This window comes from Apus apus, chromosome 6 (genome assembly GCF_020740795.1).
Source record: "Apus apus isolate bApuApu2 chromosome 6, bApuApu2.pri.cur, whole genome shotgun sequence".
NCBI lineage: Eukaryota > Metazoa > Chordata > Aves > Apodiformes > Apodidae > Apus > Apus apus.
Window position 1 is genome coordinate 14,327,331 of NC_067287.1, and position 15,035 is coordinate 14,342,365.

Consider the following 15,035-nt stretch of genomic DNA (forward strand, 5'->3'; position numbering starts at 1 on the left):
TAATTAAGTACATGCATTTTGAAAGATTTAGCCAAAAAGAGCTCCTTCTTCCTTTTCCTTGTCTTGGCACTATTTGTCCAAAATCTCTTGCTACTATTGTGTGACTTCTGTACTGCATTTGACACTTCAAAAAAAGAATAACCTACTATTTCTAGAGCACTGTCATTGTTATGAAAAAACAAAGATGGGTATCCACAGCCAAGCATAATCACAGCAGAGATCAAACAGTGAGGCTGCAGGCTTAGATTTATATATAATCTGCTGTGTAGGAGACTGGAAGTAAACAATGCTGTACTATTTGCTAACATAAAAATTAATGGACCCTGTATTTATGTAAAATTTCTTGATGTCAAGACCACAATTCAGATCTTCACTTCCTCTTCACATCTGTTTATCCATTCCAGCCCCCAAAGAGATCACTTTCTCCATAGATGTTGGGAATGGCCCCACAGAAGCCACAGTGCAGTCTCCCACACCCCTGAATGACAACCAGTGGCACTACGTCCGAGCAGAGAGGAACGTCAAGCAAACTTCTCTCCAGGTGGACAGCCTCCCCAAGAAGGTCCTGGAGGCACCTGCTGAGGGGCATTTCCGCTTGCAGCTCAACAGCCAATTATTTGTAGGTAGGAACCATTTAATTCTTTACAATATATACAATATTTCTATATCCATACCTTGGTAATGCTATTTTTTCACTATTAGGTTTGCATATGGGGACCAAATTCTGCTTTCTCTTCTTCCACTGCTGCATAGGCAACATAAAAGTAAACCCAAACTACTGCCTTCACGCTCAAAGCACTAACCATAGTTTAACCGTACTACGTGAGATGGTACTTTTAGGATTTGAGGTTGCCTGAAATGTGTTTATTGCTAAAGAATTCACAGTATTTCATCTTGTGCAGCACTGCCTGTGTAATTTGCTGTAGGAAAAGCGATCTCTCTTTTTAGATGCAATGTAAAAGGCATGACTTCTTTATCTAAGTTTCTGGAGCAAATCCTGATGATAGTACAGTCTCAAAGTCTGTTCATTCAAGCATGGCTGTCAAAACCCTTGTTTGCCAGAGTGTATATGTGAGAGAATTATGTACACAGTCAAAGCACATAGTTATTTTAACTGAAGGGGATCTTTCAGAGGGGGAAAAAGAATTATCTCCATTTGCATGGATTTTGTTTGTTTCCCTGTCTGCCTTGCAAATAAAAACCAGATTGGGACCAGCCTGTATTTGATAATACAACCAGGGATTACAAAGGGACTTCTCCTTTTTCCATAGTCAAACACTGTCTTTCTGAGCAATCCTCTCAGTGATGGAGTGGGTTGTAACCTGCTTCTTTTTCAGGGTCTTTCTTTAAAATGCATTCTCTTACTTAACTGAAATGCTATAACAAATCTCAATCCATCAATTCATTTTAGTAATGTTTACCCGTGTATCCACACCCTTTGATTTAATAAGAGTTTGGGTTATTTACTTGCAGTTTTTGTAGTGTGTGTGTGTGTGTGCAGTAATTACCAGGCTCTGAATGTAAGGAATGAATCTGTTTATATATATCTGTATCAATGGCCAGGAGTCCCTCCTGCATAGCTGTTGATTCATACCTAAAATGATCTCTGATAGACTCAGCTGGAGAAAAGTTCATGGAAGAACTCACAGAAGAGAGGCTTAAGATTGTCACAGTGCAAGGTTTCTGTTTTCTGGTATGAAGCAGGCTGCTAATCACTCCTTTCTCAAATGCCAAGATGATCCTAAAAACATGCTGTGCAGGAGGCCAGGCCTGAAGGCAGTAGAGCTGGGTGGCTAAGACACCTTAGAAACATCAGAGAAAACTAGCCAAAGTACTGACTCCAGTTAGAAAACTTAGAGAATGTAATGACTGGGTAGCCTTTTGCAAATTTTTGGTTGTGTCTTTTTAAAGGAGTGAAGGATTTATCATAAGTCATCTATCAGGTATATCATATATATCAGGTGCTTACCATCTCACATCCAAAAAGCAGTATCTGCCTATGAACTTTCTTCTCTGCCTCAGAAAATTAAACAGATTACTTAAATGAACTTGATGGTGGTTTTTAAGTGACATATCAATGTGTTGCATCATGGAAATCAACACGGAAATGTGCCAACAGGAACCCTTGTCAGCAAAGGAAATGCAAAGCCCAGGACCTGGGGCAGATTAGCATCATGCATCTGTAGAAGCTGGGGATTGTGTGGAGGGGTAGTGGCTCTGCAGAAAAGTCCCCTTGGTCTTGATGGAGAAGTGAATCTGTACTTTATCTGAATGTAGTCCTGCTTTGAGGAACATGTTGGACCAGTTGATTCCCAGAAGTGACTTCCAACCTATTTTATTTTTTTTCCAACTGTAATTAATGTTTACAGTAAGTTACTTAATTTCTCACTGCACCCTAAATAGATGGTGTTCAGTTGCCCATCCACACTTTTACTGAATCCTGATCAAAAGTGACAGGAAACACTGTGGTTTTAGTAGTGTTTTTTTGGCCCTTAGCTCTACCATATTGAAGTCTATGACTAACTGAGTTTTCCTAAGAGCAGCAAGAAATGATGAAAACCTGGGCAGCCTCCTGATTCTTAGACTATTTGTCCCCAGTGATTCAGGCAAAGGTGGCAGAAGTCCAGTGATACACAGATGTGGCATAGTTAGTCTCAACTGAAGTTCTCGTTCTAAAATCCAATAGGAGGGAGCTGATTTAGCACCTGAACCATGTGGAGTGAATTTTATCCCATCTGAAAACTAAATGCATAAGCAACATTGTAAAAAGGAATGAAGCAGCAGCACATATTACTTCCCTCTATAATCTGCAGCACATTTGTTTCTATAGCATTCTGCATACTGGCAGTGATTAAGGGGTTTCCACAATTAGTTTGCATATTCTTGATTAATAATCTATATAACTGACATGATATGCTATTTTTAAAATGTTCTAAATATTTTTTGCTTGAATCTCCCTATTTCATTGCACTTAAACATGAAGCTTTATTTCCACACTGGGGGTAGCTCGTCATTCAGATATAACCTTTTTCTTTTTTCTTGATTGCCCTCCAGAATCAATCCAAATGTTTAGTAAATCTCATAAATAAGGCTCAACATTTTATTAGGTTTATTTATCTTCGGGAAGGATTTATTGATTCTTTGGTATGAAGGAACTATATTAGTATCAAACAGCATTATGATGATGATCAAAGGAAGATCCACCATAGCTTTCAAACTATGATTATTTTCCTGTTGCTTCAGAGACATCAGCTTATATGCAATATATATGAAGTGGTTTTGTGTGTTTCCCTTTTAGGGAGTTATATACAGTAGTTCACACATCTAAAATAAATCTGGACATTTGTAAAATTTCACTACAAGGACAGTTGGTATATAACATAATTTTAAAGGAGTTTTGCTAATTTGGACCAATTAATTCCTTGTCAGCTGTCTCTGCTTGGTTTATAAATGAGTTATTTGCTTCTGTTTTGGCCAGATTTTTCCATCTTAATCCCAAAACCAGAAATTTTTGAGACTGTATGTAATAGAATAATATAGCTCTTGGGTTTTTATGTTAGGTTGGTTTTTTTTTTTAAAGTTGAGCTGTCAAACAGACTTTTACTTTTCTATGATTTATGGTAAAGAAGACTGAACAGAAGTCTTCTCCAGCAGTGTTATCAAAACAGTCAGTTGTAGGCAGTGGAGGAGCTGTGCTTCATTTACTTTGGATCTGGTGATGCTGACACTTTGTGAAGAAGTTAACCAGCCTTAAATGCTTCATAAGTGTGGGAGTTAAGATGGCCTGACTTCCCTTGGAAGTTTATCTTCAGATTTACTGATTTAGGTATTTTAGGAGATTTAGCCTTTCACTGAAGGTTTTCCCAATGACTAAGCACAGATAATGATTTATCTTTCAGGTGTGTAGATTCTTTTATGTCCATTGAGGGATGAATTTCACGTTTCTGTCTTCCTGAGTGGAGAATTTGATGGTGTTTCTCTCTTATTTACTCTGCTTCTAGTTTTCTTCCAATATGGGAGAACATTGTATTATCTCTTAGAAATTTGGGTAAGGAATTGAAAAAGACTGGATTCAGAGATAAAAATGTACCACGTGTGACCAAATATTCTCTTCCATAAGAAACCCAAGCAAAAAACCTGAAATCACAACTGTCAAGTCCTTTTAGATGGAGAAAATAATGGTTGGGAACTAAGGCAAAGCTGTGTTCTGAAAAATGTGAACTTGAGTTGTCTCAGAGGGATACTAACTGATATATGAAAGTGAATTCAGTGTTTCAATGTCATGGTTGCTTATTCCAGCAGAGAAATGTAGATGTTCAGAAACTACAGCAGAACCTGGGAGCCTTACCATGACTTATATTATCCCCGTGCTAATTTTGAGTTGTGCATGTTCTTGACCTGAAGCTTGTCTAGGTCATTGCTAGGGTAAAAATCAGTTTTCAACTTGCTCTATGTACTTAGGTATAACAATGGGTGTGTTTAATGTTATTAAACTGCATTTCTGTGGAGTATTTCTCCATGTTGGGCATGTCTTCATATTACATTACTTGGATTAACAGTACTATCTGTGAGAAAGCTTCTTCACTTACTTCTGGCCTTGATAAGCATAAAGTAGCTGTAATCCATTATTTGCACACTACTGCACCCAAACATACTTCCATCCTGGAGCTGGTAAAACACTGCAGGTAGAGAAGTTTACATGAGTTTTACATGTCCTGGGAAGATGCACTAATGTAGTGATTTCTGTTTACTCCAAAGTATTTTTTATATATTAATATTATATAAAAGGAATTGTTAGAGCTGAGAATCAGATCCTTCTTCCCGTATGCTCATACTATTAATTGTATTTACTGAAATAATGGAATTTGGGTGTCGTTTCTTGCCATAGCACCTGTTCTTCGCAGTTTTGCCCTGTCACCTTTCACTGCCCTGTTGTTTGATCCAATGGTCTTTGCTGTTCTTGCATCTTGCTTACATGTCTGCCCTGCGTGTCTGTCTTCTGGGGGATGTTCCCCTTGGGGGAGCATTTGCTCTGGCCACCATGCCACATAGCATGTGTCAGAAATTGTCATTGCCTGATGTTCCCAGGATTCAACTGCAATGATGATTTCTTACACATGCAGTTCAAAGTAAATCACAGAAAATGGCTGCCTTCTTATTGGATTTGCCTGGAGATAAAACCAAAAGGAGGGGAGTCAAAATGGCGGAGTTTAAATCTAATCCCTCTCCTTTTATCTCCTCAACCATAGCAACACAATGCGACGGGATTCAAATTTGCAATTCTTGTTTTATTCCCTCTCTGTTATGGAGAAACAGTTCTGCACAGTCAGTAAGAGACAAAAGAGCAGACTAAGTAATGTTTGTATGATTAGTTGTTGTGTTAAATGTATAATTGACTCACAGGGCACTTACATATTTATTTATGTAGTACCAGAAAGAGTTTTTCTAGGGCTAAACTTATTAAAATCACTCCAAATAGAGACAGAAAGTCTGCTGAAGGCTGATGTTGGCGCACATGGAGTATGTGGCAGGCTTCTGAGATAGCTTTCTGTGTGTGCAAACTGGAAGGGAGAAATGAGTTTCAAATCTTACAAGCTTGGATTTTAAAGCAGCCTAAAGGAGTTGGAAAACCATTTCTCACTTTCTTTTAGTGGGTCTTGCGTGTCTAGCTGTTTTAGGCTGCTTTATAATCCTTAGTTACAGCATGAATATCCTTGTACCTGGCTATGTTTATTCTGTTAACTCAAAAAAAAAATAATAATAAAAAAATTACTTGAGAAGCAGCAAACCCCAAACAAATGTACAGGTTAAATGATCTCAGCTGCAAAAAACTGCTCAGCAACAGGCAATTTTGGCACATACATAGTCCAAAGTGACAGGCAAAAATCTTTCCTTTCAACGGACAGTCATTTTCTGCATTCAAAATGAGTGACATGGTTTTGGATAGTGCAGCTGTCTCCTGGTATATCCCTGTGATCCTGGAGGAGGTGTGTCATCACCTCCTCTTATCGCGTAGTCTGAGATGAAACTGTCTTAACTAGTGGAGAAAACATAACGAAAATACTCGAGTGCGGAGAGGAGAAACACAATCCTCACAGACCTCTTTGAGAACAGGATTTACACTCAGATTGGTAAAATCAGAGAGGCAAAATACAAATCCTAGGAAGTTAATTTGATGCATAATGCCTTGACCAGAAGTTTTTGTGCTATTCATTTGGTTTGCTAAGGAGACTAGCAAAATTCAGTGTATTGGTTCCTGGTTTTGTCTTGGGAGCAAAGGTCTGAGGAATCTTTGGCTGAATCTCCTCTGTCTGTTGTAGACAGTCCAAATGCAACATACCATGGAGAGTCAACATCTGAGAAACTTTCTTGGGAGACAGAGAAAAGGAAGGAGAGAAAAAGAAGGTGCATACTTTGTTTACTGTTAACCGTTTTTAAAGGAATCTGTAGACACTTGGGATATTTTGGAGGCCAGGAGGAGGAATTAACGCTTAACTCCGTGTATATCCTAACTGCTTTGTACAGCTTTTAGTTTGAGACTAACAAGTGTGATTTGGATGTCTTCTGAGGAGTATCATAGCAAGTTTTCCTACTCCTGAGTAACAATAATGACAATTCTTATTCTCCCATGCTCTTTTGTTTGTATCAGTTACATAAAGCAAGAATGTTCCTAATACTTATTCATGCTGCTTCAGCCTTCCTAATCCAGTTCTTGCCAACCAAAAGTCCTTTGCATTTTAAATCAAATCCTCAATTCGTTGATAGAATCTTAATTATTTAGCCAATCTTGTCACCAAGCTACACTGTGAGTGCTCAGTTGTGAGCTTCTTGCCCTCTTCTCTCTCTTTTCCTTGCCCCAAAGCTGTTGTAAAATTCAGCCAGGTAAATACCTTGCTGAAACCAGCATTATCTCATTTGACTGTCACCTCCACTCAGCAAAGAACACCCTTAACAGTGGTACTTATGGTCCTGGGGCTTATCCTAAAATCTCTTTTCCTGAACAAGACATTTAGGTGGCATTCATTAAATTGTCCCATCTAACAGGCCTATTAGAATAGGAAGAATCTGCAAAGCCTAATTTGGGGAAGAATTTAGTGTGTTTCTCTTCAGTTTCTCTCCTCTTCACAGGAATGCATTTGAAGATCTGATTAATTGAAGAAATCTTCCCAAATAATACATAGATTTAGTTAATCAATACTGTGTGGATCTAGGATCATACAAACTTCTCCTGTTAAGCTCTGTACTTACAGAAATTAGAAGAGGAGAATAGTGAAAAATTTACTTTACGTGGCCTTTCAAAGTTCTTTCGAGACCACTAAGAATGCAGGTAGTGCAATGAACATGAAATCTGGGGAATAGTTAGCAATACTTTGTACTCATTTGTTAAATGTTACAGCAGGGATTTGTATGTGTGCAGACAGAAGAGGCTGGGAAACTGCCATTTATATCCTTGTAATTTTTGTGCTTACCTCACATGCAAAAGAAGACAGAGTAACCAGTACCCTCAAAGGGAGAAATCACATTTCTACTTACTTGGACATGACTGAAAATTCTATATGGCCTGTTTGGTTTTGGAGAAACATCTCCAAAGAAGAGGATTGTGTGTGCACAGTGCAGCAAATTCAAAAGGCCCAATTCCTGTGCTCAGAGGGCCTTTAAAATTAGTAAGCTAATATTTGATCGCCTGAAAAGAAGAGCTGGCTAAAGTGGAATTTGAAAATATTTGTTTCTTTGAGAAAGGCATCATAAAATTAGCATGAAATAAACCTGTCTCACACACACTATATATAGTTCAATTATTCTAAATCAAATCTAGAATTTCTGCTATTAGTGCACCAGAAAGAAAAAACTGATAAAATGGTATAGCAGAACAACAGGGTTTTGGTGAGATTGAGCTTCATTCTCTTAGATTGCAGAAGTTTTGCTTTAATTAAACAATTTGCGGAAAAAAACAGATGCTCTTCTGCAAGGACTTTTCAAAATATGTACAGTTTTACCTCATGCACTTTGATATAAACCCAACTTCTACAGAAGAGTAATTTGAAAAGATAACATCTTTCATACTACTTTTGCAGGAGAATCACCAATAAAGCCAGCGTTTCAGAGCCTACAAATGCCGATAACTCCTGAACCAGAATTTTAGACTTCTTAGCAGCAATCAAAATTGCAGTATCTTTAAAAGCAAAACATTGGCAACAGTTAAGCAAAGTCTACGATAAGAAAAATGGTGATGTTTTCACAAAGGACTCTAGCAATCATCATTATTCTCATTCTCAGAGACCACCTCTTAAAGAAAAGTGTCTTCATTGTAACACTGTTAGCAATTTCATTGGGCATATAAGCAGCTAGGTAGCTTGTAGAGACTGAGCTGCCCTCTTGTGTAGACCCACAGAGCTCTGGTCTTCAAGAAGAAATGCAATTGTACCTAACAATTGTAATAAATAACACAACTGTGACCTGAACTCATGTTTCTTGTCTGTAACGAGCATTCACATGCAACATCAGGTTGAGCAGTCATGCATAAATTCTGACTCAAGTAATTTCCCTTCAGCCAGCAGGCCTGGTGCTGAACATGATTCATCCCTGCTATCTGGACTCATCAGCATGTGTAACTCACCTGCTGTTGGGATTAGGGTGTCATTTGTACTATGGAAACAAACAGAAAAAAAAAAAAAAAAAATAGGTTTGCGTTTCTCATGTATCAGGTGATTTGCAGACTATACCATAACTAAGGTAATCTTTTTCCCAAATGAATTTGCAGTTTAAATGCCAGACAGGGCAGTAGATAAGGCAAGAAAGAGAATAATGGCAACAGGAAAGTGTCATATACAGCTTTTATTCCTTTCATAAAGATAAATAGAGACCTTTAGTTTCCAGGGCTGTCCATCTGTCATCTTTTGCCACTGGATGCACTGATATATAATAGATATTTTCTAAATCTGTGGATTCATGTTTTTATCTCTGGGCTGGATTTCAGGGCTTTGATTATTGTGTAGACTCACCAATTAATGCATGTCCTCCTTTCTCTTTTTCAGGTGGAACAGCTTCCAGACGAAAGGGCTTTTTGGGATGCATTCGATCTCTGCATTTAAATGGACAGAAACTTGACCTTGAAGAGAGAGCTAAAATGACACCTGGTGTTAAACCTGGATGTCCAGGACATTGCAGCAGTTATGGTAACCTGTGCCATAATGGAGGAAAATGTGTGGAGAAGTATAATGGTTACTCCTGTGATTGTACGAACTCAGCATATGAAGGACCTTTCTGCAAGGAAGGTAGGAAACTTTGATCCTCTGTACTTAGTGGTCTCTGAATTTCAGCTGCAATGCCTCCATTTGTTGACTTCAGTGATTAAAATCAGAAACTACGCCTAGTCACATGAGCTGAGGATTTAGCACCTATGAGAGACATATCAAAAAACCAGTGTCCTGATAGGAGAGGCTGCTGTAGAGGTGGGGCCGTTGTTTTTTTGGAGAAAGTATTTGTAGTCAGTCTCCAGCTGAAGATATCACCATCCTGACTATACTGTGCCTCACATTACAAAAAAAAACCTGGTTTTATCACATCTGTGTATTTTGTGGCCATACTGTGTCATGTTTCTTGAAAACACAAGTGTGAGTTCTCAGGAGCTGAACATGCATAGGTGAGTATTTCTCTTCCTTTTCGAGGTACCAAAGACAGCTTTCCCTTACTTGCTGTCTCTGGGTCAATGTATTGCTTTAATTAGTTTAAAAAGGAGACTGGAAAGGACAAAAATACTGTCTTTACTGTGGGGGAAAGACAGAGAATATTGCCTTACATGTCAACTGTCAGAAGATGGTGAACTGAGCATTTACTGGCTGACAAACATTTTGGCCTGTTCCATCTTGTGGCGCTCTGATTCCACAGGCACTAAAGCAGCCTGTCTGCATACACTGCCCTTCTCTGTGGTAGACAAATAGACTGTAAGGAAGGACATGCTGCTAGTCCAAATTAAGGAACAGTGATGTCAGCTGGGTCAAGGACATTTTGCATTCTGCTTCTGAGGCAGTCAACTCATGTCCATGTTTGTCTGGGATATAGGAAAATACAGTAGCTGAAATGATTCCCTTGGTTTATATATGCTTTCAGAGGTTTCTGCATTATTTGAAGCCAGCACGTCCGTAACATACATTTTCCAAGAACCTTATCCTGTCACAAAAAATGCAAGCACCTCAAGCTCTGCCATTTATGCAGATGCAGTCATGTCCAAGGAAAATATTGCATTTAGCTTTGTCACGGCACATACTCCAAGCCTTCTGCTGTATATCAACACCTACTTTCATGAATATTTGGCTGTGATTCTCTCCAAGAATGGTAAGTACTCTTGATTTCCTACCAAAGGGAGAGCAGTGTAACTGTGTTAAGTTTGTTGTGAGAATAGTAGAGAATTCTGCACTGATTTAAGTACACTTTTGTGTCTGTAACTTTATCAACTTCAAGGTTTTCAGTTCATGCAAATGGGCATCACTCTTGTTTATGTCTCTTTATTTGGCATTCAGTGCTACGCTTGTCTATTCAAGTCTTTGAAAAATCCTGTTGTTTGGACTTAAAATGTGCTTTGACTTTCATTTGGCAAGACTGTTCAATAACAGTTGCTTGCTATTTATTCCACACTGAGATCCATTAGGCCTCTAAGATAAGGGAATGACAAATACCATGAATGTACAAGAATGCTTTGTGCAGAAATATCTTATGCATTCTGTCTTGGCACATGTATTGCTCTTCTTTGGGGAGTGTCAATGGAACATGGCCAATACACCTGAATATTAAAGCCAGAAAATGTCAAATTTTTCTAGGTTTGCTGATGAGGTGTAAACATGAGGTGTAAATCCATTTACTATTAAAAAATGCATGGTCTGAGGAGGTTCTGAAAACATGAAGATTTTAGGGGCATAGACCCCGTATCTTCTCATCTGGCTCCTAAGTCTTTTCAGTGCTTTCAGAAAACTCACTCCAGACAAACATCATCATAGATAAATAGGGATGTTTGAATTATTCAAGAGTTATTCAGACACTGGAGCACTGGAAGTGATGAGTAAGCATATTGGTGAGTCACTAGCCTGTGGCAGAACAATAGAAAGTTAATGCTATGTTGAATAATGTGCATTTGACCGAATGACCCAGACCACTCTGAAGCCTTGCAAGTTCCAAAATAGCTAAGCTTTCAAGTACCATCAAATCAAACTATAAAGGGGAAAAAAAGGGAAAAAAGAGAAGGTTTTACTCTCTCTATGTGCTCTGCAGTAGTTTCTCTCCTTATTATGCCATGTGGCCCACATTGGGGCTGGCATGAGAGGAGCATCCAAATCACGGGTTGCAAGATGGGTGGCTGGGACAGTATCAGCCTGGGCCCTTCTCCACCAAGCAAACTCACAGCAGAGCGATGGAACTACTGAGGAAACCCTCTCTGCTCTCTCTTCTCCAGTCCAGTCCCAGATTTCCATCTCTCATGAGCTCTTGGAGGCATGTGTTTATTATTTTCACATATATTACTATTACCATGCATAGCACCAGGGTGAAAGAGCTCCTGCTGAGGTGACACCTTGGAATCTGATGCTCAGTTAGACATGGGTCTCTTGATGCCACTGAAGCAATCAAAAATAGCCATAAAGTGAACAAAAACGTAATGTCTATTTAAATCACCTTTTCTGCTGCCAAAATAGTGTAAAATGACCACAGAAACATGAGGCTTATTTTTTTATTGTTATTATTTTTATTTTTTTTATTGATGAAATATGGCCATCAGCAAGCTATAATTGGGAGGTTCTGGAAGGGGAGAATCTCTAGTGGTAGCTGAGGAAGGGGTCTGGATCAGGACACTGGGTTCTCTTGTAGCAGCTCAGTAGAAACATAGATAAGCTTTGCATTTTGGCAGCTGCACCATCTGCAAATCTCCACTTCGGTTCTCTGCTTCTGTAAATTAGGATGGAGCAGCTCGCAGCACACACAGGCAATTTAGACATTGGTGATTTTCTCAGATATGTACCTGTATTTACTTACTCGTAAAATGAAAATAATAGTTTAAAGGGTTGCAGAGATGTCGGGGTCCTTTTAGTCATGTATATTCTCTGCCTTTTGTCACAATTGTAATAATTTTTAAAAACTCATATCCTTGTATTTTTTAGTCTTGTTGGAATTGAAATTATTCCAATGAAAATACTGTTCAGATAAGTTACTTTTTCTTCCCCTTATACGCTTCTGCTTGCCATAAAGTCACTGGACTATGAATAATAATGTCCTTTGTAGCATTAAAAGTGAGCACGATTCCTTCTATCTTACTGGCTCATTTTCAAGGAGTCTTGCTTAGCCTGACAATGTATAGTAGGACCTAAGCAGGTCCCTGCTGGATAACTGATTGGTTAAATAAAGGTTAGGCTCCTCGTGAAATGGGAACGGGCATTCTCACTTAAGAGGTGAACAGTAATATTCTTTGCCATAATCCCAAGACCCTTTCGATTCGCTCAGAAACTATGTTGGAACAGTCTATGTATACTTAAATACTTCACCTTTTGTAAGTATTTTTCAAGCTACTACTCATCTATCCTGTTATTCCCATTTTCTATTATCCACAAAATAACTAGGCAAATTAGTAGTTAATAAAAGTGAAACTGAGAAGAATGTTTCTAGTAATTCAAAATTCCTGTGTTAAATATTTAACATAAAATAAGCAAAAATGTCTGCAAGGCTTATTCATAGTTATATTGAAAAGGGATTACATGAAAACGACCTTGTATAGGTAGTGTGGTCTAATCCAGTCAGGTGTGAAATGTTCCCTGTAAAGCAACTTAATTTCAGGAAAATTAACAAATAATCATATTTAACCCAAACACACTTCGCACTGTCAGTCTGTAGAGAAGGTCATATCATTAGAAGATACAGTATTGCTTAAGACACCCAAATTGTAGTAGTAAAGTTATTCATTTAGAGTTGACCCAATGTCAGGTCTGTGAAAGGAAATAAAATCTCCTCATGCCAGTCATGACTTTATCTACACAGATCAATGCTGCCCACACAGAAAGCCCTTCCCATGCTTGGAGCCTTAGAGAGCAGGTGGCTCATGAAGGAGGTAAAGTTTTGACAGATGTTGGGTACCACCATATATAAATATAGAAGCTTACAATTCCAGATCTATACAGATTACCTCCTTCTCTAAAATTAGATGCTTTGTAGTGCCCAGCAGCTAGTATTTCTAGAAAAAGTTCCCACCTAAATAACTTATCTATATCATAAGGTTGTTCTTAATCTGGTCAATTGGCTCATGTCTTGACATCTTATGGGTTAAGTTTTCAAAGTTGATGTTTTTAAGAAGAATTAGGGATTCTATCCACCGTTAGTTAATACTTAGGCTTCTAAATCATATATGTGCCTTTGAAAATTGTATAGAATTCCTTAGCATTCCCCTCTCCTCCCCAGTCCTACATATTGCACCCACTGTTTTTCAAATTACATGTATAAATAGGTATGTATATATTGTATATATATGGATGGGTGTAAGTGGATGGGTATATATGTAAAGGTCACATAGTTCCATTGATCCCATGTCCAAAAGATTAGCAGTACTGTAATAACTGGCAGTGCATTTGTAATATCAGTGTTGTAGAAATTTCAAACTGTAAGTGTCCATTACAAAGCTAAAGAAAATGGGTGAAGAGATCCAATTAGTCTTTTCAGTGTGTCAATCAGCAGGTTATTCACATCATGGGACACTACTGCCACAGAAAAGTTTGGTTTTTCTTTCTCAGGCTAAATTTTCAGTGTACATTTTTTCTATTTTACATTATTTCACCAAATTACCAGTACCTTAGTATTAAAATCAACTTGTCTTGATCCCTAAAGACAATAATTGATAAGGAAGAAACTGTTAGTGCTTCTTCTGTCTCCATTCTTCCTTCCCCCCTGCAAGTAATAAAATGTGATATGAATATTATTAGATATATTGTGTAGAAAATGCTTTCCTAAGTATTTGTTTCTCGATGTTGTTGGCTTTCTCTGTGAAAACAATGATTCCTAATCTAGAAAAACAGTAGAGAGCCAGCATCAAAGAGATAGAATCTCAAGCTATCCTAGAGCGATTGAAAATGTATCTGTATGTATTATCTGGTCTCATAAGAAACTAAACAATTTGAGTCCTTTTCTTTATTTATTTCTATACAGTACCTGTTGCCATCACAGTGAGCTCTTCTCAGTTTCTTTGGGAAAGCAAGATGCTGAAATTTCATAGGAAAGATCAAAGACAAAGAAAAAGCACAGTTAAAAACAAAAGTACAAATGAAAGCATCTTGAGCAATTTTTCTCTTAGGTCTCTGATACGCAGAATATAGCAGCAGGATGTAGATTAACCCCACTGTTCTGTCCTATAAAGTCTTGAAATCAACTGAAAGTTGAAGTAAATAGGAAAAGAAACCAAACCCTATAGTAGAGGTGAGCTGAATTAACACTGCAGAAAAGAAACAAATGTCATCAGTGAGAAGCTACTGATTATTTTCTTTTTAACAAACTAGAAATCTCCTGTAATCTCCCCATCTCTAGGTTAGAGGCAGCCTTTCTGTTGAAAGCATGTAATTTCTCCTTACTGTTTTTGCCTTGCAAGTCTGTTGAGCTGCATCTCCAACAACTTTGCTCACGGAAAACCAAAGTTTTTGTCACTCAGCGGTATTGAAAGGCAAAAAATCTAGTTTAGTCTTTGAGGCAAAGAATCTTTTGGTTCTGTCCACACTGTGCACTCTGGAGTTCAATGAGGCAAAGCTAAAATAATTAGGGAAAATAGGACTTACTGAAACACTAGGGTGGGTTTGTGAGGTGATTTTGCTACTTCTTTTGCTTTACCACTGTGTGGATTTTAGTTTGGGGTTGCGGGTACCACAGCATGTAAGTAACTGTTACAAAAAGACCCTCCTAGGATATGCTATTGCTAGTGCAACAGTCTTATCTTTTGAGAATACCTTTTGGCTTATAGATTTCTAACACCCATTCAGCAACCTGCACAACTTACGTGACTGAAGTGGAAAATGGTG

At 38.2% G+C, this 15,035-nt stretch overlaps 1 protein-coding gene across 1 annotated transcript in view; it reads left to right on the top strand.

The window, feature by feature from the left end:
* CNTNAP5 (contactin associated protein family member 5) overlaps positions 1–15,035 on the top strand; it is a 265,506-nt gene that overhangs the window by 222,878 nt on the left and 27,593 nt on the right. Inside the window, exons 17-19 of the mRNA XM_051623680.1 lie at positions 405–623; positions 9,036–9,275; positions 10,111–10,335. Of these exons, the coding sequence (XP_051479640.1) occupies positions 405–623; positions 9,036–9,275; positions 10,111–10,335 (684 nt within the window). The remainder of the gene's footprint in view (positions 1–404; positions 624–9,035; positions 9,276–10,110; positions 10,336–15,035) is intronic.